The sequence below is a fragment of the Dufourea novaeangliae genome, unplaced genomic scaffold (assembly GCF_001272555.1).
Source record: "Dufourea novaeangliae isolate 0120121106 unplaced genomic scaffold, ASM127255v1 scaffold124, whole genome shotgun sequence".
Taxonomy (NCBI): domain Eukaryota; kingdom Metazoa; phylum Arthropoda; class Insecta; order Hymenoptera; family Halictidae; genus Dufourea; species Dufourea novaeangliae.
In genome coordinates, this window is record NW_015374010.1 from 4,194,102 (window position 1) to 4,221,328 (window position 27,227).

The 27,227-nt window shown below is 36.0% G+C and overlaps 1 protein-coding gene across 1 annotated transcript in view; it reads right to left on the bottom strand.

Annotated features, from left to right (window-relative positions):
* The window catches only part of LOC107188494 (neural-cadherin-like), a 105,958-nt gene that overhangs the window by 18,034 nt on the left and 60,697 nt on the right, over positions 1 to 27,227 (bottom strand). The window contains 1 exon segment of the mRNA XM_015576790.1: positions 2,687 to 2,830. Coding sequence (XP_015432276.1) covers positions 2,687 to 2,830 — 144 coding nt within the window.

Sequence of the window (27,227 nt, forward strand, 5' to 3'; positions counted from 1 at the left end):
GTCACTATTTCTTCTTCCGCGACTTGATAAACCAATGTTTTCTTAAATCATGGAAATATTTTGGTGTATCTTTCCCATGTAGTGGGCTTTTATGATATGGTATCTAGTATTGTAATACTTTTTTATATTTCGGAAAAATAACAGATAAATTATTTTATTTAAGTTTTTCAATCAAAAACATTGGCAAAAGTTGCATAAACGCAACATTTTATTATAAAAAAAGTACCGATCCAAAAACGTTTTCGAGAATATTTGCATTCCTTTTTATGCACTTCTATAAGTAATAATAATTACATGTGTAAAAATCGCCTTATTTAGCTGCTTGTAAAAATGGGTTAACACAGAAAATGTTAAAGAATTATTACACTCGAGTTGTTGCTGTTCTCTCAGGTACTGTTCGTAAAATTTGCAATAGAGTTTGAATTGTTAATAGTACGAAAATATGGGAAAAGGAACTATTTGACTATTCTGAATCCCAAGATTCAAATAAAAATGAAAAATTCACGAAACGAGGAACAAGCATAAACTCTTCGGCAAAGAGCTTTCCGTTTCGCCTTGGCGATTATCATTAAAGAGTTCGGAGCGATATTCATTAAACCAGCCACTCTTTGAATTTTCGCCGTGGAAATTTTTGTACCCGTAGGGGAAAACGTTCGATCATAAGCAGCGGGGAAAATTAGTTTTCGTCCGACTTCTTTCGCTCGTACGAACGACAGGGCTCAGAAGTCTCTGAACCGACCCTCCCCTCCGTTAAACGAGTTTTATTAGAATTTAATAACGCCTCGAACGTCCAACTTCTTAATTGAGACGAGCGCCAGATAAGTATGTTTCGTGACTTCGACGCAGCCATCTGGGTATTTAAACTTCTGTAAGCGGTTAATACGCCTCAGGAGTCGACGGATGGATATTGTTAACCGACGAAACTTCTTACATCCAGGAGGTTAAGGATCGAGAACTTCGAAACCGGTATAAAATCATTACGCGGAACAGAGGGAAGACACACGCCCAGCGAAAGTTCGCTCGACTGTTCGTGGAAACTCGCTTATCGAACGGGGAGAATTTATTTTCCACGCCGTCACGGCGCCCACGCGATAAGGCGCCCATTTCTTTTACGTCCATGTATTTGATTTCGCGACTTAGTGACGCTGTAAGTGATGTTGGTTGATTGGGAACTCGGCGGAACCTCCAGCATTCAAACCAATATTATTATTTTAAATGTATGTACTATAAACTTTAAATTGATTATGTAGAATAATGAAATTTATTATTGTATCTTGATAGTATGTTCGTTTTGTTACGGGATACAATTATGGGTTTTTGAAATGACCTTGTCGAAGGACTTGATAATAGAGTGATTCAGAAAGCTCAGAGAAGGCTGTCGTATTCATTTCACCAAATTACGTATCGAACTACGAATTTTGTCTCGCATTTAAGGAAAATTTATTACACAATGGCGATAGAAATACAAATAACGATAGATAAATAAAAAGTGGACAAAAATTTTTAGAATTATTATTTCGAAAGTTTGTGAATGAATGTGTACGTTACTAGACGTCACATTGTGTGACGATTCAATATTCGAATCGGCATACTTTGTTTGATAGAAGTAGAATGTGATTTGCAATATCCACCTTTATCTTATGTTATTCATAATCTTTGGTTTATGTAAGTTTAATATCTAATCAAGAAACTAAGAAGATGCCATTGAATAGAATGATGAGGATCTATAGAGTGGTGTGTGTGATTTAATTCTAATGACCAGAAAAAAATTATTTTTTTATGTAAGCACATTAAAATGTTTGATAAGTTGAAGACTTTTATAGTGTGAGTTTGAATAATGGAGGTTGTAAAAAGTCTGAACCTTAAGTTACGATACTATTGCAGATCTTTGCTGGCTGAGTTCGGCTCCCATTTGTAGAATTTAAATTTGTATAGATGTACTACAAAATGTTTGCAGTACTCTGTAATTTTTGCAAAAAATTGCCTTTCATCTGCCAGATACAATCGTGGACTACGTTCAAAGGGATCGTATATACCAACATGGCCAAGGGCTAAAGGGAAATTAATTTCCAGCAAACTGTAGAATGTAGCCCGTAATTAATACTCGAAATACACCTGTGAAAGTAATCTTTTTGTAAGTAAAGTTGTGATATGAAAACTGTTCGAATAAATACAATTTAATCGTATATTATATCGTATAATTGTTATTATGTATACCAAAGTTCTTTTATTATCATCTGCTGCTGGAGCTGGGACACTTTTTACCCACGTTATTTTAAATTAGAATTCAGATATCTTTGTGTTTCTCTAAAAAATATTTACAATAATTAACCAAAACAATCGACTAGTAAATGGTCACTAAACAGTTAGAAAAAATGAGGGAAACTATTTCGAATCGTAGATATTGCGCCAAATGTTTACTATCAGTGAAACTTTACTTTTGTAAACACTTAATTTGTAAAAAAGTATTGTAAAATCAAGTTCAAGATATTAAGATAAATATATAATCGAAAAGTCTATCTTCCGATGCATACATTTTAGACACAGGTAAAAAATGATCCAACTCCCCCTTCAGTATAACTATCAGATCCTTTGTCATCTGACGGCTAAGAGAGTCTTGCTTTGTGCTCTGTAATGTGAAAGATACGTGCAAAAGTAATACTTTTTCCGTTTTGGATTTACTTACACTCGTCGTGATCTTTGGCGGTAACAGTGAGAACCGTATGCTGTATGTCCTCATTTTCGTCTACTTCAGCCTCATAGAGGCCTTTGTCGAAGTAAGGCGGATTGTCGTTCTTGTCAGCTATTCCAATACGGATGAATTTCGTAACTGTAACAGACGGAACAAAAATTTGTGTGTTAGAAATTCGTTTTATTAAGCGATTGTCGTTGCGCGACATGAAAGTCCGGGAATGTGGGTCGCACAGAATATCTTCTGGAACATGCATTGCCTTTCATATTTCCTTCGGATGTATATCCGGAATGTGAAAATTCAATCTTTCTTCGTTCCCTAAATCCTATGGGTTCGTCGAAGCTTATGTTCTGTCACGAACGAAATATTTGGGAGTGGGTGAATGTCCGTGTAACTCGAAACATAATAAATAGATTTCTGCGAACTTTTTATCACGCAGCGCACAAGAAATGAACGAATAAGTATTCCTAGAAGCTAGTAGTGAAATGAATTCACAAAAATAACTTTGATGTGCTTTATAAATATGATTTGTTCAGCAAAAGAAACAGTTCAAAACGACTGTCTGTTTCATTGACATTTTTATTATCTATTTTTTACGTCTTTATTAAAATATTTTGCATACAATGCGATTTATATTAAGGAATAAAATTAGGGTCTCTGGATTGGAAATAATTTAATTTCTGAAGAAAACAGTTTCGTATTGTAGTATGCTTCATAAATCAAATAAAATGCTTTACGCAATATATTAAATAATGTTCTCTTTGTTTGCCTTCTCTGGCTTCTGCAATCATATTTAGAGAATCTCTTAAAATATTTAAGCGTTAAGCGACTATTAAAATTCCCCTTGCACAGTTTTTCACACGTATAAACATGAAAGTCAGCAATTCCCTGATTATTCTCGGCAATTCGTGTTTCGCAGTTAATTTATGTAGATAATTTAATGGAAAATTCATGTTCGGTAATTCATTAGATTCCGCTTTCGACTGGAGATTTGTGGAACCAGGTATCGATTTTCATGGTAAAATAGTTAAATGAAGACAGAAGTTCATTACGAAGGCAGTGGCGGGAAGTAATTGATTGTATAGCAGTAGCGTGGCCACGGAAATCCATTCTCCAATATATTCTCTATCGTCATATAAGATGGGGAAATAACAATTCAAAACTGAAGTCATTGGCAAATAATTCTTTACCGTCAACAGGGAAATTTTTCGAACAACAGATTTGTTAATAGTTTCGTACATACTATTATAAAAATTGTACGAATAAAATTTTATATACATTAATATTTAACTAATTGTACATGCATTAATTGCACATACATATAAAAAAATATGTTTACAAAACATAAAAAATGTATTAGGATATATATTTTAAGGAAGTACTAGATGGAACAGGCCTATTCTGAGTGTTTATTATCTATTAATCTGGAATATAACAGCTACTATCTCGAACGACCATATTTCATCAATCTAGTAATTTGTCAATCTTTTCGTATAAAAATTCTCCATTTCTTGATCGAAAAATGCAATTGAAAATCAGTCAAATTTCCCAACGAACATCGTAAAGGTATAATCAATTTTAATTTTACATATAAAGTGAAAAATTAACCAATTTGCATCGTTCTGCCAAAAGAGAATACGGATCTGTGTAGCCGAAAAATAATAACACACTACGTAATTTGCATGTAATAATACGTTCCATATTCGTCATCCATAATATGGTCCGAGCAAATATGGTGGACTATCAGGTTGTCTGATGCAAATGGGTTAAATAGAATCTTTTTCTTATACTCAATCTATTTCAACTATATATAATTACTAATTCAACTAGCTCTTCTTTGAAAGCTTTATCAAAAGTTGTATGTAACCCAGTTTAAAGGTCCATGGGAAGAACGATCGTAGTCATACAAAGTAAAATTTCCAGTATTTGAAAAACAAACTTTATAAATTCCGCTGAGTGGGTCGGTTTTGAAGGATTCCCTTTCCATTTTAAGTACAATAATTTTACCAATTGTTTTCCAGTTGTATTTAAAGGCGAAGCATCGCCATATATTTTACGAAGGCATTCGTGAATCTCCATTGACATACTACCCTCTCTTGCCAAGGAGTTTTATAACAACACGGTACTCTCAATTCGACATAACGCATGCAGGTGTTATTACACTGTATTTACAAATAAAACACTGAACGTATAAGAATAAAATTGATGGCGTTGATGTCTCTAATATTAAGCTTCATATATCCTCGCCATTCATATTTTTCCACTTATATGCAAAATATGAGAGGCCGAGAACATTTAGGACCTTACTACCTAATATTACCAATGCAATTTAAAAATAAGATTGTACAATCTTCTACAAAAATAAATATGTATTACCGTCACCAAATGTTAATATTTATAGTCCACAGAATATGCAACGAGGACCTCGATGCGCTCCAGTGTCGCCAGCGATGGCCACTTAGCCCGCGACAGAAGACCTCGGTGGCGTTTCCATCTCTATTTTCGGGAAACACGGAATTCATGCGATGCATGACCGGGCGCGTAATCGTCGGAACGTTGTGTTCGAAATATCCGTGCACCGTTAATAGGACGGATTATTAAGACGAATTCCCGTGTCAATTTGGCGGACGCCGCGCCAGGATGCTCACCGCTGCAGGCAATTTGCTCTCGGTGCACGCCAGCACTGGCGTATCTTCGGTGGGACTCGAGGGTTTAACTCGCCTGATTCTCTTTGCACGACAAATACCTGGCTGATTAAGTTAATTCGCGTGCTCGTCGCGCGCTGGAACGCCCTGGCAGCTATGCGATCGCGGCTGATTCTGAATCGACCGGATTAATTCGGCCCCAAAAATAATCCCCGTTAATTGGTGTTCATCGGTGTTATATGAGAGGTTGCGCCCCGACGATATGGACAGTTTTCGAAGGGCGTTGTGAGCGAGCATGATGAGAAGGGTGGGATTTAGGTTGCGTTGTGGTGAGCAATAGGTAACTACCATGTTTGTTTTATAAGTAGGGGAGAGTGGGCTTGGATCAGTTTTCAATTAATTTGTAGCAGTGATTTAAATGAAAGAGACATGCTTTAAATGTGAAGAATTATAATCAGTACGGTCTTATTATTGATTTTGCATCATGATTCCATTTTATTATTCCAAAGAAATGTTTAAAAATATAATAGTACTAAAACTTGTTATTTGGCCCATATCTCCCTTATGGGGGGAGGTTTGGGAGAAGTTTAATGTATGTATATATTTATTACCTCCAAAGTGATAATACATGTGTATAAAAGTAATCAAATGAATAAATGAAGTAAAGACTCTGGAGGAATTACGTAACATAAATTACATAAAGATATTGAAAATTGTTAAATAAATTTTTAATGTAATAAACAGTAACGAAAGCATTTCATTAAAAAGAAAATTGAGGTGTTTGCATCGACCCAAATCTCTCCAAAGCATCACCCGAAAAAATTGTATTCTTTTTTTATATTCGTTTTTTCTCATAGAATCACTTCCTACCCGGTTGTACTACTCGACCCGAGGCACCTCACACAAATACACATACAATATGAGAGAATGATGATGGTGTAACAAATGCGTATTTTCTAATTACGTTTTCAATTTTCTGTGAACGTTATAAAAATACCTTTGTTTAGGTAATATTAAGTGCTTTCACATTATTTCAACAAATTTTTTTTCATTTTTACTTACAGTAGAACAAACAGAATTTGGCGAGTTGAATGTTTAACGATTGCTATTTCGATTAAATAATTCATACCTTAACAAATTGTAATATATGAACAATTTAAATTCTTTGTTACTTTACTTCTCTGTTACAAAGAAGGATTGCTACTTCCATTATATAATTCATACCTTAACAAATTGTAATATTAAAATTTAAATGCTTTGTTACTACCGGATTTTAATTTAGTTTCAAGTTATGTCACTCACAAAATGGAAACAGTTACACCTGTGACACGTAAAAGAATATACATTAATTTGTCAACTAACTGGATACAGAATATTCTTCCCAACAAAATCACGCGAAATGAAACGTTCCTCTATTTCCATGGTTAAATACCTTGCATACAGAAGGATTGATAAACACTTTTATCGTATCTCTGTAAACGTCACATTTCACGTAAAGAAGTGTTCATCTCGGTAGTACGAGGTAATTGAAATCCACAAAGGAAAGAATCCTTAATACTTTTTTTCGCTGTTTCTTTTTCATCCTTCGGTTTCGTTCTCCTTCGAGGTAAATATTTGCTGAAATTTATTCACAGCTTCTTCAAACGGAAGTGAGTCTGGAGGAAAACGTTTAAAAGGATAAACGGCCGATCGAAGGAACGATTGCTCATAGAAATGATAATCGTTACCTCGCGAACGGCAGATCGATGAAAGAGTGCAAAGCCTGTAATTGTTCCGTGAATTTTGAAAGCGTTCAACGGTCGCTGGGGTAAAACGCCTGCGAGCGAACAGAGTGGAAATAAAAGTGGCTGATCGATTGGGACTCGAGACTGCTCTTATCCTTCGATACTCCATTCAATAACCGCGTCTCTCTTTTCCATCGAAGTGTTTTCAAATGAAACATTAAATATTTGAACACACGCGTGACTTTTCGAACGCGAGGAATAGAATGCATCGCTGTCGGCTATTCGTTCTCGTGGGATCAATTTTAACATTTCGTGTTCGACAGTCACTGAGAGATATACTTGTCACAGACGGGACTGTTTTTTATTTAATATACGACTGGTGGAAAATGAATAGCCGATCATTATACATATTTCGGAATATTACGATTAAATTGTGAATTATTATGCAATTTTACCTTAAAACAATTACAGAACATAATAAAATATCAATTATAATAGAATAGAATGTATTTTCATTCAATTTTTAGTAGAACAGAAGTGTCAATACAAGAATTCAGTTTCCACTGTGACGTCAATAATGCAAGCAATTCGACAACAATATGTTTTAAAAAGAAAATAAGGAAACTGTTTTCCTACGAAAAATTCTATCATTTTTTGTCAGCAAGTAACTTTCAAATCGGAAGTTTCTTAATCCCAAAACTGGTATTTTTGGAAACTATAGGAATTGGTAAGAAATTATTGGTGCCCTGAAACGAAGTTCAACCCTATTTAATTTGTTTAAATTTGTCTATTACAATAGGTATAAAGTACTGTGAACATCCGCAGTCTATACACAACTCTACAGAGGGTGTCCCATTACAGACTGGAGATTATTCTACATGTAAAGCAAATAAAAAAAGTTCAATAAAATTTTTCCCAATGATGCTTTGTTTCCGAGATAATCGAATTTGAACATCTGCTGATATGCGTGCAATTGCAAAAAAAAATTCGAGAAAAAATTCCTGACGTCACATTCCTTCGATCCTAGGCGATAAGTGCTCGAGGAACATCGTCGAACAAAGTTTTAATCTATCCTACCTTTCTGCGGTTTCGCTCCTCGCGGCGAAGTTCCCCAGGCGCCCGTACGTTTGACGTTACATCGAATTAATTTCCGTCCGGCCTTCAAGAACGACGGAAAGAAGGACAAGTGACGCGTTAACGTTTACGCCGCGAGCGGTTCGAGAGCCCAGCCGCGGAATTAATTACGCCGGCAGGTCCTTCCACAGTGATTACTCTTCCCAGCGGACAAAACCCCCCGTTTGAGCCGCAACAATTCGAGGGTTTTCTTCTCTCGATTGATTCGCGACCCACTTCTTCTCCCATCACCTACGACCGTAATTCTTAATCCGTGGCTTTCGACGATTTATTGCTAACCAGAGGCGACGGGACGGTAGCGGGGCCGTTAAAATCACAAAGAGCCCAGCCGGATACGGATACGCCGGTAATATCCGGATTTTACTCCCCAGCCCCGACCAAGATTTTCTTACGTTCAAAGGAGTCGGTCAATCGGTATGCTGATTTACAAAGGAATACCCACGTTCCACTGTAATGCGACGTATGTCTGCCGTTTGCATTCTTTCTTCCGCGTGCTTTCATCGACGAGTTGCGGAGGAATATTAAATTACGATTTAAGATGCAATTGATAGAAGGTTTGTAACGTATACCGTGGAATTAATACGTACTTTTGCTGTTGTGTATTTATTTTATTAGATAAAAATGATGTTTTTTGTTGTAAGACATTCATTTCTACCAGATGATTTGTTACGAGGATTCGTCAGCAGTCGAAATTCGTTGCCCAGGATAGCGTTAATCAAAGTGTCATCTGGTCTAGATACTGTGAGCAGTATCAGAGTCGTATGACATTTTGATTAACGCTTTCCTGGACAATGGATTTGGACTGTTGACAGATTTTGGTGGAAAATTCAGTTCAATATTTCGTAGGTGAATTGAATAGATTACATGCCAATGTTGGGAGGGTTAAAGAATCCACAACACAAAGTATTAACAGATCATAGATAATATCAGGAGCTTAAGTAAGATTATAATATTATTTAATTGGAACCCAAGTGACGCAATAGTAGAGGATTTTGGACAGGAGAATATCAACATAGGGAAAACTACATCAATCATAATTTTAGTCAGGGTAATCTGAATATAGGCAACTTTAAATCTAGGAATTCTGAACCATGCAATTTCAGACATACAAGAAATCATTTCAGCCAATTTTGAAACCAGAGGAAAGATCTGATACATCACAGTAAACTGAAGAAACCAGGTACAGACCACACAGTACTTCAGAGTTCCAATATAGGTCAATCTCAACTCAAGAGACTCGATACAGACCATCTCAGGCTTAAAAGACTTCAATGAACCCTCCTAAACTCCAGAAATCCAATATGGGTCACTCCGTGTCCAATAGACTTGAACAGATATTGTTTGTTTATAGTCATCGATTATAGGCACTGCTGGACACAAAAGACTAAATGCTGGTCATTCTAGTCTTAGAAGACCCGTTAGAGGACATTCCAGAGTTAAAAGAGTTAAGGACAGGTGCTCAAGACAGCTGGAGACATCAGAGAACCCCAAGGGATTGAGTATTATTAGGCTCTATTGAGTTTGGGAAGGGTCTATATAGGGTCTGTTGAACCCATGAGTGTGTGTATCAGATCTGTTGAGTCCATAAGTGTGCGTATCAGATCTGCTGAGTCCATGAGTTTGCGTATCAGATCTGTTGAGTCTGTAAGTGTCCGTATCAGATCTGTTGAGTTTGGGTGTGTTCGTATCGGATCTATTGAGCCCATGAGTGTCCGTATCAGATTTCTTGAGTTTGGAAGTGTTAGTATCGGATCCATTGAGTCTATGAGTGTGTGTATCAGATCTGTCGAGTTAGGGCCGAGTAGTATTAGGTATGCTAAGTTCAGCAGAGCCAGTATCGAGTCTGTTGAGTTTAGGAAGGCGAATACTGACCTGGTTGAGTTTGGAATAGACCACATCGAGTCAAGCAATACCCACGAGAACATAACTGTGAATACGGCTCGTCGGAATGTTCGCGGAGTCTTTTTTGATCCTGACCCCGAGCATCACAGTAAATATGCCGGTCACAGAAGCAACATAAATTCGCCTCTCACGCACTGCATATCATTTAAAATTTAATGGTGTCCGGCTAAAACGGGGATAGATTTTCAGAGGTACGTATGTTAACTTTTAATGGGGCTGCAATTCATATAGTGGATATCTAAATGGTCAGTGCAGCATGACTATCCGTCTATTCTCGACGGTGGTTATTTAAAAAGACTTACGACCGGCCGTTCGTTACAATTTACAATGTTAACGAGTCGCTTCATTAACGGCGAAATGTGTTCCAGTCAGAATATAAAAAAGGAAAACTGAAATCGACCGATGAATGCGGTCGGAGATTTAAAAGCCCTCGTCCTGAAGCAATAATAACATGACCGTTTCCGTCCGGCGCGTGAATATTGATGAGGATTAAGAGCGCCAGTTTCGTATCGGTGGCACGTATCGCTGGAATTTTCCCGTGTTTGATTTCGACTGATACAAATAAAATTACGCGCATGAAACGCCTGGCTATTAGGTTCGAAAATGACGATCTGGATTATTAACTAACTGAATATGGGGAATCATAGAACCTGTGTATGGGTTTAATCGTTTAGCGAACCAGGCAACGATTTAGGTATACTTTACATAGAAGAGGTACAATTTACATTTTATTAATGTCTCAAGTGTTCAAATTGTTTAAAGTCACATTAACGTCAGAGATGATCAACTTTTAGTTAAATAATATTGACTCTTCGGTAGAATTGAGTTCTTTTATGCTTTGGAGAAAATTCTGCACTTCTTAAAAATTTTATTTTATCCCTAAGGACCCTCGGTTTTAGCGTAAAAGCATCGTGGTTGCTGCTTTTAGTAACAACGGAAGTTCATTGTATTCGCTAGAGAGAATCTTCCGTTTTCTGCGTTCAACATTTTCGTAAAATGGCGCCTATTCCATTGCGTTGCGGAATACCCACTTTTGCAAACTTTATCGTGGAAATTATTTTCATTACTCTCAGATATGATAAACAACAGTTGTGAAACATGTTTTTTTCTCTCGCATATTTTATGTTGCATATTAAATGTTCAATGCTATTACAATAATCAGTTTATAAACTTCACTCATTTACCTTCCATTTTTGAAACACAGCTTAAAAATGTAATCTCAGATTTATCATAATAACTATAGAAATGTTTTAAAATACTCTCGATATTTTTCCGAATTCAACGCTTGTAATAAAAAAAAACACAAAAATGGATCCTATATGTTATCAGAATTTAATCATTGAAATTTCAATTTCACCGCACTAGAAAATCCATATCCGTAGTTGTTGTTTATCCTACAACAAACTTTTTGTACAAACTTTTGTTGTTTATCCTACAACAACCCTTTACTTTTGTTAAGTTATATCCTAAATTCTGAATTTTAATATAGGAAGGAAATGTGTTTGCAAAATATATTATGAAGTCTGTCCGAGGATTTTCCGAACAATTTTCGTCAATACAGTCTACGAGTGAAAGTAAAAATAATTTTACATAATTATAATTTGCTTGAAACTGTATGAAACTATTATAATAAAAACTACGAAAGTTTATTGAATAAAATTAATGCGTATAATGAACCCATTTGTATTTTGGATACCTTACATACATTTCTAGTTGAAAATTCGAAAATAGAATATTCATTCAGGATAAGTGATTGCTGTGGTCGTCGACGAATTCTAACTTTGTACTACGTTAAGCATAAATTCAATATCGTTTCTTTCGTAGTTCATATTTTTATTATAAGTTTTCAATAAACATCCATTTTTATTTCTATTTGTACAACTTCGTTGTAACAGTATACAAATTTCGATAAGATACATACAAGGAATTCATATTAAGATATACATCTGAAGTCCAAAGCCAGAGTGTATTAAGCCACTCTTTTTAAACTTTAGACGAGATCAAATCAAAGATGCTAAAACCTTGTAACATTGCATTAAGTCCCCTATTTGATGGTATTTACACTGTTTTCCTCGAACCAAGATATGACCTAGAGCAAAATCATTTTTACCATCGGAAAGAATAAAAAATTTGTTACAGGAAACATGTGAAATGTCATTTTTATAAAAAAGTAGACTAATACACTTTGGTTCTGGAGTCCAGACATGTAGACTTATGACAATCTTACGTATCTTTCTGGCTGCTGGCACATCGCGATATAAACGGAAAGGACAACAAAGTAGGTTCGGCGCTTAACGTGTTAAAGTCGCGAAGGAACGACGGAAGTAAAGTTTCCTAAGTTCGATGGCCTGATCGATGACCGGTTCGAGGGAGGGGAGGGGCTGTTTTCGCGCGAACCAGGGACCGGCTACACCCAATGACGATATACAGTGGATGTACGAAACCCGTTACTGGGCCACGTGTAAGAAATCGATGAAGCCCCCCACCCGATTCTACGACCCCCTTTTGCAACCACTTTCCAAGCTCCCACAGTCCGCGTAGAGACGCGGCCGCGCCCCTCTGATTCGCTCGATTGCTTTCCAAAATACTTGATCCCTATTGCCCTGAACCCACTCCACCGATCGACTATTCAATAGCGGTCACGAAAATAAAGATGTAGACGTTGCAGCGCGACAGAGGTCACAGATTGCCGGCCGTCAACCCTCTTCGAGATGCGGTTCGAAGCTGGGCTTGGACGACAGCCAAGAAGACAATTACCGCAAACGATCATGGTGGTTTCAGGTTCACAGGGATTTCCAGATGGATACTAATTAATTGGCCACATTGGGCGACCACGGTGGCGGCCAGTATTCCTAACACGTTCAAACCTCAAGAATTGTTATTTTCTCGATTTTCAGTTTCGATTCTGTATGGAATTCCTTCGAGTAGATTGTAAAACGTTGTAGGGGATGTCTTTGAAACGGGGCCAATCGAAGGACGAAATAGATCGAATAAAGTTTCGAGTATAGAAATTAAAATAACTCCTAAAGTAATGATCTCTCGACATAAATAGGTTCGTACTTTTTTATGGGGAACACCGAGGCACACAGATTAGTGTATTTAAAACTATATACTACTTAAAAAACGTATGTCACCTTCATATGACCTCTACCTTGCTATCTGAAAAAACAAGTAATTACACTAGACTATGTCACCCTAGAAGCAACCATTTACTTCTTGTCTGAACCATTTTTTTATACAGTGGATAGATTTCCAAACTTGGCTTCCGCTAGGGGCAAAAGCAGCGCAAAGGAAAGGCCCCCTAACAGTTGATGAATTTATTTCAAGTACTGAAGTAAATGTTGAAGTGAATATAATATTTAGCATAAATTTTAGTAACTCCTGGAGCCAAGTGATAAAAGACCCTATGCCGTTTTTTCCCCTAACGGAAGGTGAATTTGCTCGTGAGGGTATGCATACTTTTGTTGCCTACTGTAATGTGATACTCACTATTCTCTTATAGAACTTTTGATATTGCAACCATCATTGGACAGATCCAACAAACTTCACCCAACATTGTTCGTACGTACAGGCTCGTTCTATTTGAACAGCAATTTCGAGACCGTGAATTTTGGATTCGATTTAGGGGATGGTTGAACGGTCAGGAAGAAAATTGAGACGGGTGAATAGGGACTAATGGATAGTGTCATGTTTCTTTTCATTCCGTCCAGTGGCGCGACGGTTTTCTAAAAAGACTGAACGCTAGGGGCCTGATTGCTACGTTTCTCGTTTAATTGGAATTGTTTGTGACAATGATGTAATCGAGTATCCGATTCAACGGAGATTGCTTCCCCTGGCGAAAGGAACGGGAAAATCGGGCGAAAGGTGCGAACGAATTTTTTGTCCCCCCCCCCCCTTTCACTACCGCTTCAACGCTTGTCTTGTTAGCGTCGCTCGCGACGACGTGATCGGATGTGAAGTTTCTCGAGTTTCATGGACCTGGAAATGATTTTTACTTTTTCTATTTGAACATTTCACTGGAGTGAGGAGAATGTCGTGGAATAGATCCTTCATATTTAGAAAAGATTTTATCGGCTCGTAAATAAGTCTAAAGAAATATTTGTATTGAATTTTAGAACGATAAACACTGTCACGTTGTTAAACGTAACTGTCTATTAACGCTAGGGGCAGGTAAAAGTTTACGCGTGTATACTATTTAATTAAAGGCTGTCTCAAGTTCAGTTTGTGAAAAAATGTACTCTAGTAAAAACGTTTCAGCTTCAGATTACGTTTAATTAAAAAGTATTTAATACCTGAACTTTTAATTATTTTACCTCGATAATCGTTACTGTGTAATGGACTCCTGTTTATAACTTGAAAATTGGAAGAGGAATGTACAACTCGATTTAAAATTTACTATTTATTAGTTGTGGCTTGATTGTTGATTTAGGTGTTAAATGGTTGAAATTCTTCAGAACTTTGTTGCAATATGGTTCATTTTGGATTAATTTCGAACCATTCAATAATACAGTTTTGAAGTATTTAGGATTTACGTAATGTTAAATATGAAATTTAAGGTTCGTGAATACATGTAAAACACAAATAAACAAAAACTTCAATAAGCATTAATAAAAGTTTTCTGTCATTCACTCAATAAACTTATTAAGCAGTGATAATAATTTTTCATCGATTTAAATTCCTGTAAAGTAGTCTACAATGTTTCAAGTTTACGGAATGTAATATTTGTTTATATCTGTACAAATAATATTCTCTTTTTGATGGCGATTCGAAATTATAGTATGTGTAGTTATAAAATATACCCCGTTAACGTGGAGAACGCTCGAAAGTAAAAGAAATTCTGAACTTAAGATTTCAACGTTTCACGGAAGAAGTAACTTTTACCCTGGACTAGTTTAGCTCGTAATAGGCAGTACGTAAGTTCATTTGAAATGATTCGCATTTAATGACCATTCCTTTTCATCTGAAACGTACCATGAGTAGCCTCTCTATGTTTCTCGTAAATTTTTCTGAAAGTATGTGGCACTTTTTGAAGGTACATTTGTGACATTTTATGGCATTTTGACCACAGGATTTATTAGAATTAATTTAAAATATGAGACACTGTGATATTAATAAATTTTTATGAAACGTGCTTATTCATTGTAGAATGATAGTTGTTTAAGAAGTATTAAACTTTAGTGTCTGGCGAAAGTAAATTTATAATCGCATTGGTCAATATTTCTACAGTAATAATGATGTGAATTAATAATCATGAAATTAATATCGCGTTTTTAGATTCTAAACGAATTGTTATTATAAATTGTAATACTAATACCACATTGCAACGAGAACAATTGCCCATTTATCATAATAGCAATAACTCGATCGAGGCAAACAATCCTCAATAATTAATATCATCGAATATTAGATAACAGGTGAGTAATGCTACGTTTAGGTTATCCGACAGCCCTAAATTATTTGGAATACTAATGAAAGACATGTTTCCTGTTTTATCTATTCTGCAACTGTATTTTGTGTACTTAGTAAATGTCTCACTAAAAATTCTGAAATTTAAAAATTACTTGTTAGCACAGTAATTAACATCCATTCGAAAAATAGTATCTGGAAAACGAATATAATGGCGTTTTGGTTAAGATTTAAGCTTTATTGAATTCGTATATTACAATTAGTAATATAATTGGAAAGCACTAAAATGCAGTTTGTACAGTTAGAAGTGTATGTTCACATAGAGTGAAGTATGAAATTACATTTCTCAAACATGACGAAATACTTGTCGATGATGAAGTAGGTACGTGTCTCTCATTTCCTAGACTAACAAACTTACGTAGCTTGTTACGTGTACCGTAAGGTAACATGTACTAAGATACTCTCACGTCTTAAAGGATAATGTGCACCTGCTATTCATTAACTTCGTTGCACGTCATATTGTGATAGTAAATAACGTTAATCTGTACTTCCGTGTACTGGGTGTTTTCGTAGATCATGATGAAGTTACAGAAATCAACTCTATTTGTCTTAAGAAATTGAGAAACCTTACAGAGTAAAAGTGTATAGATAGAATCACACGTTTTTATAATTGTATAATCTTTCGATCTATCGAAAATATCCACAATATTCTTTCGATCTCAAGAACCCAATTTGCAGGCTCCCAACGTAAGCTCCCAACGTAAGCTCCCAACACAGGCTCCCAACGATCTACTTACCCCCAGTATCGTCTCCACGAAACAATCAACATTCTGGTGTGGAACTCAAGCAACACGTTCCAGTTTCACAGAAAAATTTACTATTACCGGTTTCCTTGCAATTAGATTGCCCAACTTCTTTAACCGGATAATCATGGGTATCCAATTCCTCAGGGGAATGAATCGCTCCGACCGAGCAGGAAGATAGATCGCCCAAGGTAAAACGAGCGCAACGAAAGATTTATAGCCTCCCTAAGATCGCTTATTCAAGTATGAATCCTTAGGTAGAGACACCAGTGAGTCAAATGGAATTCTGTCGTTTTTGCGAGAAAGTGGCGCACAGTGGTCCAGAATCAAAATTTAACAGCTCAAATGGTCAGAAACAAACTTCTTTTATGTCCCAAGAAACTTACATCGATCAACTATTAACCATGGAAAATTTGTTCCATACGTTTATATTCTTCGCAGGCCCTTCCATATTATCAATCTTATTCAAAAGTAGCAAAAAAATTATAAAGCTTCGAGAGGGGGGGGGGGGACCATAAATATAAAATTGTAGCTATGAGTATTCATTAATTGGTGAGATATTAATAAAAAATCTTTACTCCTCTCTCACCTAACCCCTCAAAATTTCGTTTCATTATGATGTTCGAGTCATACTGTACTCCAGCTCAAATTTTTTTGATTGCTTCAGCTAAAGAAGCGTACAGCTGCTAAATTTTGACTCTGGACCACTGTGCGACGCCGTGTTAAAAGCGTGCCCGCGTAATTTAAACATTTAATTTTGTAATTTTGGAATTGTTTGAAATTTTTCTATGAAACTGGAACGTATGTAAAAAAAGAGGAGGAAACGCGCAGAACGAGCATTCAGGGGGGACGTTGGCCGAGAAGGAAGCCACCGGGCTCCTGACTTAATTTCCTTCCTGTTTTCCGTAGAAATAAATCTCCGGTGATAAATTCGCGGTGATAAATCGCGGGTGGAAAAATAGTGTCACGTTGCACGCCGCGGCGGGGGGCCAAGTACCTATATCACGTCTACGCGTTTGGCTTACGAGCGGAGGCCACACCACCTGTGTGTTCATACGTGGCTAAGCGTAACCGCGTATATGGGGTGTGCCGCGAATTACTGGCCCCGACCAATTCGATCGCCATGCCATTTGCATGAGGAGACTGTTCAGCGGATAAAATCTCGCCCCGTTTGTACCCCCTCTCCCTCACCCTTCGTCAGTGTGAAATTCACCCTCGAACGGATTCTGTTTTGTCCCGCAGAGTTATCTTTGCGCATTCTGCTGGAGTCGTTGTTTTTTTTTTTTATGGAGATAAAGTGTTCCGCGCGGATAGAGAATTCTCGAGTTTCATTTGAATTTTTAATATAATGCTTCAGATAAAAACGGACACGTTGGATTACATTGTTGTTCGTATGTAAGTATTAGGACACTTGGTCTGTACGAAGAAAATGTGATGTTTCGTAAGAGTTATATATAAGAGATATTTTGGACCACTTTTGTTACTTCTTACACCCCTGGGCGAAATTACAAATTCACTGTTTTGTTGTTTTGGTTTGTTTATTGTCAGGGTCCTAGTTATTATTTGTTTCTTTTGCAGGATTAGATAAAAATGTACAAGAAATGATATTGTTTTGTTTTGGGATGTGTGACCATAAGTGTTGTTCATCCAACTTTAATAATCTTTGTACAATAATTATTTCACAAACTCAGGAATTTTTTAATGGTTTATTATATTTACTTTTTTTTAATGAGTGTCTCAATGCACACTGCTCGATACAATTAGAAAATGGCTATAGGGGACAACCCTGTTGCGTCAATCAAGCGAATGAAACGAAAAATGTTACACTTCCTAACTTCATAATATGAAAAAAAATTCCTGATGACATAAAGAAATGTTAGTTAGCAAGTCCTTTAGGGGATTCGGATTCTGCCTTATGTTTTCATATCAATTTCATTTCTTAAATGAAAGTATTTTCTTCAGCGTGTATACGTGTTTTCTTTTTATTTCATATTCACAATGAAAATTTATATTCACATTGATTTTCCAACCTACTACATTGTGCTTACTCAACAAAAGATCGAGAAGTCCTTAATATACCTATTCCCTTACAATAATTAAAGGCAATGGTAAATTTAATAATTGGTACACTCAATAATATTTAACAAGTAGCAATAGCGTAGATTTTAAAAAGTCAACGTGTTTTCAACGCAATCAACCTGCCAAGGAGAAATTGTTCGCAGCGAACAATCGATCGTAAGCGAAGCAATCAACGTCGAAGCGCGAAATATTTCGATAATGACGAGGTCGAAGTCTCGCGAAATCTCGACGACAGAATTCACAACGCACGCCCTATTGGAGAAATTTGCCTGGCATCCTTGGTATCGGGCGGAACGCGAAATTCGACCTCCCCTGGGCATTCTGAGACACAATGTCGTTCTTCGCTCGCAGTTAGACAAGGTACCATTTTACGCGAAGAATCACGGAATCCGCGGAATCACTGGATCCCGATATATTTTTCCGACGTATCTTCTCTGCTTCGAATCTGGGTTAGCTCGGAGATTCTGCGGGAATTGGTTTCGTTGCTAAGCGACTCGAGTCGTCGTGCTAACAAGAGAAAATTATGCTGGAAAAAGAAACTCGTATGCTCATTGCGCGTTCCTCGCAACTTACAATTAGTGCGATTGCCAGTCTATTACCTGCTGCTTCTACAAAGATGTACTTTACAAAATAAATGGGCAGAAAGAGTGATTACAACATATGGAAAGAGAAGATTAAATAGTTTTCGGAGGGAGTGATAAACCATTTTCACGCGATAAAATCAATTTTAGATATCTTCGGTGTTCTTTCTTTATTGAAAAAATCGAAAATGTCTTAAAGCTTCGGGAGACTCTTTACAGAGCTTTATTATTCTATTTGATTATCTACTATTGATAATGTCTTCTTTAAATGTAATAAATACTTTTGTCCTGTTCCTTATATGGATTCTATACTACCAAATTTTCTACTCTTCATTCTATCAAATGTTATTTCAGGGAATAGTTCTTACCATGGACAGCAAAACCACGTATAAGAAATAAACGATGTTTAGCACTGTGGACGTACTTGCACTCTTGTTTGAAAAGTGGACTTGTTGTTGTGACAATTAAAAGTTCTTTACTTTGGAAACTGGGTGATTTAAAAAGCACAGCGATGAAAGTTTCAGGAGATCTGAAAACAACCGATCTTTCTTAAGAAGACGGTAATTGATCTATACTTCGATCTTTTGTAAGTCAAACTGGATTAATGAATATAATGGCGCTTTAAACGTAATAGATACGTCTGTACTGAATCGAATTTTAGGATAAGTCAATTATAATAATACTGTCATACTCCTGAAGATATTTCAGAAAATGTGTTTAAATTAATGAACACGACAAATGTATTCTAGACACCTACAAACGGGGCTCACAGCAGTTATGATTTAATGCTAGACATTTTCGAAAGCGTGGGTATATTGTTAAGAGACAATTTCAAGTCTAGTGTCGTAATTAAGATGTCGAGTAGAGTAAGCGCATAATGTATGAACGGCACTTGCCAGGGAAGCTGAAGCTCGCATTAATTCGTAGAATACTGTACGCTTGAACTTTCCACCAGACAGTAACCATGATTTTCGTTTGGTTCAAATAAGAGAACGTCACTTTTCAAACCCATTAATGCCAAAAGATAGATTATTACATAGATGCATTTTTTGAACTAATATGTTCGTTCGACTGACGAGTCACAACATGAGCGCTGGCAAAGTGAATAAGTAAGATAGCAGTTTGACAGATATTCATTTGTCAAATTTTTAAAAATGACACTATTCCATATTATGTAGCATTCCATATTTGGCAATTTTCCTCTAAAAAAGGAAGGCTGTATTCTTCACTGGTATATACAATCCAGCGCGTTTATTTTTATATTACAAAAAGCCCGGAGAAATCGAGCACGAAAATCGTCAACAATACGCCGCGTTCCCCTCGAATTTTCCATTCAGTCATCAAACCACCCTCGAAATCCACTTTCCCAAGTCGAGAGGCGCCGTCTCCGGTCTCGAAACTGTCCCCCGCCTCCTCCCCTAACATATCCCATCTCCGACGACTCTTTCAAACAGATCCGGGTCAGGGAACTCCAAACTTGACGACTCATCTTCTCGCATAATACCGCCTAATTACGGGCGCCATTGATCGAATGAATTAGGACACTGTAAAAGTGTCAACGGCTGTGCCGACGCATGCTATCGCGAAGCCATGAACAGCCCTCGAGAATGAAGAATCGACGAGGTGGTCGCTCCCCCCTTACGAGCAAACTTTTTAAACGGGACCGATCTGGAATTTCAAACTATCCCGCGCGGCGTTCGAAAGCTCCAGGCCAACGAGATTTACGAGCGCTGCACCAACCGCGAACTTTTCCTCGACCGGTATCGCTTAATACGGACTTACGTTCTCCCTGTACGTTCGTAAAAGAAAAAAAGAAAAGAAAAAAGAAAAACTGGAGAGGGACAAATTAAGGGAAGAAGGAAGAGGAATTGATCTAATGGTACTCATGTGTAGTGCTGGTTTTAATCTCTCGAGGGCAGAGACATCTACACATGTGTCACTTTGTTAATGAGGCCCATTCATCAGCTATTAGGTTATGTTTCTCTTAATTCCTTGCAATTACTCGGTAGTTGAGCTGTAGTTAGTGTATCAGATACATTGAATTTGAACGATATAGTATGAAAAATAAATCCTCTAGTACTGAGGGATCGTATCTGAACACTAGAGCCAGACTGTGTCAAGTCCACTTTTTTAAAGAATTACATTTTACATGTTCCCCGTGTCAAATTTTTTCCTCTTTGCGATGGTTAATATTATTTCGATTTGGTTTTTGATGTAATAGTGAAAAATTATGTCGAAATTTTGTCCAATGCCTGTTATAAGGTTCTGGCTACAAGTTTCATGCAAGAATTGCTATAAACAAGTTGAGCGCACATGGGCAGCAACATAGACAGCAAATTGCCAGCAAATTGCCAGCAAATTGACAGTACCATAGGTAGCAAATTGGCTCGTGCAGACTCTGTTCCGTTGTTGTCTCCAATTTGACACAGATTATTTGCTTTACCATTTTGTCAGCAGACGTTGCCTACAAAACCCAAGGCAAATGTGGAAACAGATGGCTTTTATACAACTTTTGTCATTATTTGCTGGCAATTTGCTCGAAACTTGCATACAACTGGTTATCAGGGTTGTTTCGAGTCATACACTATAAAGTTCATCAGATAGGGGACTTACTATTCATTATTTCTATATACATATATACAGTTATTTTTAAGTTAAATCTTCTTGACAATTATGTGAAGTAATTTGTAAGTTGGAATATAAAATTTGGATATAATAATGGATATAAAATCATGGAAATATTCTACCTTTGTGAACAGAAAAGTACTAGTTCGGAAACAGGTATCCAGTTTCTCGATCGAAATTCTTCAAGAAACTACCATCACCTGGGGAAATAGAAGCTTCGAAGAAGAAAGCCGTTTCGAAATATCCGTTTACAAGACTAAGAAGCTTCGAATAAGACCGTCGATTTCGAAAGCAATATTGGCAACGCGTTCTCTCTGAACCGCGTTGCCTCAGAAAATAATTTTCGTAATTTCCTCTTTCTTTTACAAAATCGAGTTACTTCGAATGGCGGATCGAAAGGTTCAAGGTATTCAAAGTTTATTTTCTTTCTTCCTTCAAATAGATTGGTTGACGTTGTGTCAATTACTGTGCGTAGTTGTTACGATAGTAATGTCTGTTGGTTTTTGTATAAATTGTGAACAAATATGGATTATATAGTTTCTTTGGAGAAGGAAACTATTTAGTCAACGTTTTTCTCGTTGGGAACAATACCTTCAAAGCTATTATTTTGTTAACTACCGCCTCCAATGAGGAAACTTATTAACTCATGATCAAATAAAAATATTAATAAGATTATTCAAACTAAATAGCGATTACTAATTTCAATAATGATTAGAAATTATTAATAGAGTAACAATAAAATCGCTGGAACCAGTTTGCGTCGCGTCTGGATTACAAAGAATTTCCCTTCAAATGGATTTGTGAATAACAACCGAATTTCAATAGGGCAGCGTAAGTTTCAAAGCACGACGAATGGGATGGACCCTTGCTAAAAAGAAGTTATTAAGTCTTCATATCTGTGGGCCGAGTCTTTCATTAAATCGAAGAAACGCGGGGTACAAACAAAAACTTTTCAATTTCCGGCAACCGACTCGGTGACGAAACATTGTTTAATACCTCTTCCTAGGCTCTGCGTAAATTACATTTGAGTAATCGAAATATCCGTGCACTAGTCCCAGAACAATGCGTTCAAAGGAGCTTTTGTGAGAAGCTAATGTGAATACTGTGGAAATTATTATTTATTAGTAAGGTGTATATTCTAAAATTTAACTTATCGATTAAATAATTATTATGTGTAAATAAATACAAAAACAGACAATAAATTAAAAGTCAGGGTCACTTCAAACTTTCATGAGTAGAATGTGATACTCCTAATCTTACAATCATACAGTTGATGAAATGGTGTCTTCAACCACTTATGCCATTATAACCTTCAGATTACCATTAGTTTCAATATTGACACTGAAAATATACATTTAGTCTGACTTAACACAGACAAGAACCTCTAGAGTCCATTGCACTTTAGCTATACGTTCATTTTAAATGGTATTGTCATAACATTCCAGTCCACCAAAAACGTTGTTTCGTTCATATATGTCTCTAAATATCGTGTCTCGCTTAAAACAGTTCAAAGTGCCCTTAACTATTTGTCCATTTTGTTTACAAGTTATTAATATTCTACAAACCAAATCCACCTTTCACATTTTTTCCAATTGTATAACGTTCAAATATTATACTTTTTAAATTATCTTATAATGGTGGAAATTATGGAAGACATATATGTGAACTGTTAATGCACAGTTTACGAGGATAATGAGCAGTTTCATTGGCACGAACGCGAGGCAGTTCTTTGTTGTACAATCGCTTAGCAGACGTTAGTTAATCGTGCTTACACGCGACATACCATAAATGAGACGCGGCTAATCTCTTGTGGCACATGCCTGGGATAATGTAGTGGATAATCAGTTTCCGTGAAATAGCGATCGTTGTGAAGGAATTACGCGTGTCACTTTATTCGACGGTAACTGGCGAGCCGGATAACCGTTTTTCGAATATTATTAGAATTTAATCGTTACGTCGTAAAAACGTAATTGTTCGATAATTATTAAACGGTAACTATTCATACAACCATAATTTACTGAAAAAAGGATAGTGAATATTTATTGAAGAATATTTAAATCAACTCACCAACTATCCCATAGTCTGTTTATTATTTTTTTCATTTTGAGTACGTAGTTTCTAAAAGAGACATGCATTTATAGGTGGCGACAGATTTCTTTTAAGCTTTCGTAAATGATCATTTTTCGAGGCAATCTACATTCGACAAAATTAATTAATTAACCAAGGACGCAGTTTAATAATTTCAAAGTAAAGATATCGAAAAACTATTGTTTAATCTTTCAGTTTCACTTACAAATTTTCGCTGTAAACAGCTTGGGGAAATTTGTTCGTAAACTTTCCTGAAGGTTTCATTTTGAATTGTTTAAAAAAATTTTCGTTGAAATGGCAGTGAATTAAGCGGAATATATTACGTTGAAGCAGAAACTGGGAATAAGTGATACTACAGGGAACAGGGGCGTTAATGTGCATGAATGCTTCATTTCAGTTTAACCAGTTTTCTATATCCGCGAGAGAGTACAATTCTCAAAGTCGCGAATAAAAGATGAGATCCTAAGCCATGTTCACGGGTATTTCGACTTAACTACTGAACGACGGGGAATTCAATTTGAAATCTGAGTTACCGACTTCCCTTTTACAGTCTACGAAGTACCTCGCGGAATAATTCATGATCCCTCGACATAAATCGACGAACGAATCAAGCGAATTTCTGCAATCGAGACCTGCATATATAGCAGAGGGGGATTTTCCTTTTTAAAGAAAGTCTTTTTGGAAAAGTGTCTATCGCATTACCCGTGTAACGATCCGAATCGCCTTTTATTCCTTTCCTTTTATGTAAAATTCTTTGCTGAGACGAGAGACTTATCTGACATCGGTTGTTCATACAAATATTTTTTCTTGGAAAATCAGAATTTAAAAAGAATTTTGTTCACCTGTCAAGGTATACATTATACTAAAAATAATATAACAGTTTCAGAGATGTTTTTTATCGTTTTGGTTTCATTCTATTATATAGAGTTGTGTATGCAGTAAATGAAAAGAAGCAACAGTTCAGTAATTATTATAAATTGTTGGAAAATATAGGGTATCTTTTATGAAGTACATTCTGTAATATGGATTTACAAAATAATACTTTTTACATAATTGATGAAAATATTGTTTTGGATAATTTGTGGGAAACTTTATAGAAAACACTCATTTATTCAGACTATGTTATCGGATTTTTTATCTAACCACAGTTAATGTGTAAAATGGGGTACTTATCTTTTTTCATCTACATGAATAAATTTTATCGATAAATCAACGACGACCATTCTTTTATAAGCATATTTTCTGCATGAACAGCGTACTTGTATTTTCTGCTCGAACTACGCAATTTTTTATCATAGCGGACTCTTGTCGTATAATTTATAACTATCTATTGTATATGAGTGAACAATATGATTTAACTTCATAAAAGATCCAATTAAATTTTGTGTACAATGACACAATGTACGAAGACAGATTTTCACTAAATATAAATATAAATAATAATTTTAATAGCCATTAATAAAGCGGTTATAATATTTTTAATTTAACATATACCTTCAAAATCAAAACAGTTTTTACTGTGTTCTGGCTTCTATAAAGTACAATGATTTCTAAACACGAAAATTAGCAAAGACATAACATAATAGTAGTAATCATTAATTACCCAGAGGAGTATTTACGATCAATAAATATCCTGATTATAGTACAGAAATTTAAAAATAAATATTAGGTCGATGACAGAAATTTCGCCAAGAGGAATTCTTCTCCTATATAAATTCGAATTATGTTCTGGCACACGTATCATCCACGGTGATGCATGTAAACACACGTTCCCAGTGATATTGCTGCGTAAAGTGAAATTGATGTTTCCCCAGGTAAAGGTTGAAAATTGAACGTTACGGGCCGACAATTGTTCAAATTTTCCGAAAATTTTCACAAGTCTCCCAAAGCATTCACATCGGTCCAGAATCGTTTTGCGTCAGCGCGTTCTGCGCATATTAACATGAAATATTCAAAATGTTTCTTCCATTTCTGACCTTGCATGACCTTGAAGTCATTGTGTCGTATACGAATGAATTCGTCTTGACACAGGCTTGCACATGATATAAAATAATATATACCACTCCATTTAAAAAATTGAAGGTTACCTTCATTTTTAAAAAAATAGTGCCAGCACAAAAAAATTACATTCACCATTACGTTACTTGCAAAAAAACAGTATTACTTTTCCCACTTTCATTTTTTTCTAATATTTATTATTGCAAGAAAAACGCTGGCTAGTAATGGTGCGAAAACCCTGTATATCTTTATTGTACGAAACGTGCCAAATATATTATGATTTAATGTTTATGTTGAAATCTTACTCATAAATTCCATGGTTTTTCCCGTAAATCCACCAACCTGCATAGGTATTTTCTATTATCAAAACAGAAAATTGCGAAACAAAAGAAGCAAATAAATCAGTTAAATACCTGTCGCCGTATTCCACCCAAAAAAGCTCGTATTTTTCGTGATATCGCTGTTTTAACCGTGACACCGATCCCGTCAGCTTCGAAGCGTGTATCATGGAATTTGATAACACGTCTCTACATAAATCTAATTCGATGACGCGGGCCGCATTCACGGATCGATGCTCTGTGCTCTAGTTATACATATAGTATACATATATTCATACAGGCTAGAAAGGTTTCGGAGACAGTCAATATTGTTCATCTGTCGGACGGCTACGGAAAATCGTCGACGATGTTTTCGTGACTCCCTATCACCTATAAACGTTTCAATAATTTTTGACAATAATTCTTGTATAATCGTAAAAACCGAATTATTATTGTCACAAGTGTGGCGATAAAGTAGTTGCGATTTCATGTATTAATAGGAAACATTCATTTATAATAATTCTTTGCATTAAAAAGTGTACAGATTAATTATACGGGAATAATTTATGCAATAATACATTTCCGCAATTTCTGTATAATATGTACTTATGTAATAATTACTTAACCTATTAATCGGGGCATTTGACCTCACCTCAGCAACTTTTCCTTTTCTCATTTGTTTAACTAATGATTCGTGCATTTAATTACACTATAATATCGGTACCAGTATAACCTTTACTGCGTCTATCGCACGTTAAAGTCTGGGTATCGTGTGTCCCACGTTCATCAACCCAGGGTTAATTGGGCCAAGTTATGCAGAAAGCTACCAACCCTCAATGATCTGAAATGAAGTAAACTTAGTTCGATGATTTTACTTAAAAAACAAGTAGCGTTATTTCTATTCGATATTTTTTATTTCTTGTTGTTTTACAATATTTTTTAATGGCTTGTTTAATAATGAGTAGTATAATTAATACTATTTTTAAATTTCTACAATTAGTTTTAATTTTCTACGACTTCATAGTTCAAGTAATTGTATAATATAAGAGTTGTTCTATATATTGGTAATTTTTTGCAAAATAAAGTTCACAAACTGATTGGTTCCGTACTGTGTTTAACTAATTTGTCGTCATTTTGAAGGTTGGCAGGCTTCTGCATAATTTGCTCCAATTATACCTACATAAGTGATTATAATAAAAAAACCGAGTTAACAGATTAAATGATACTGAAAAG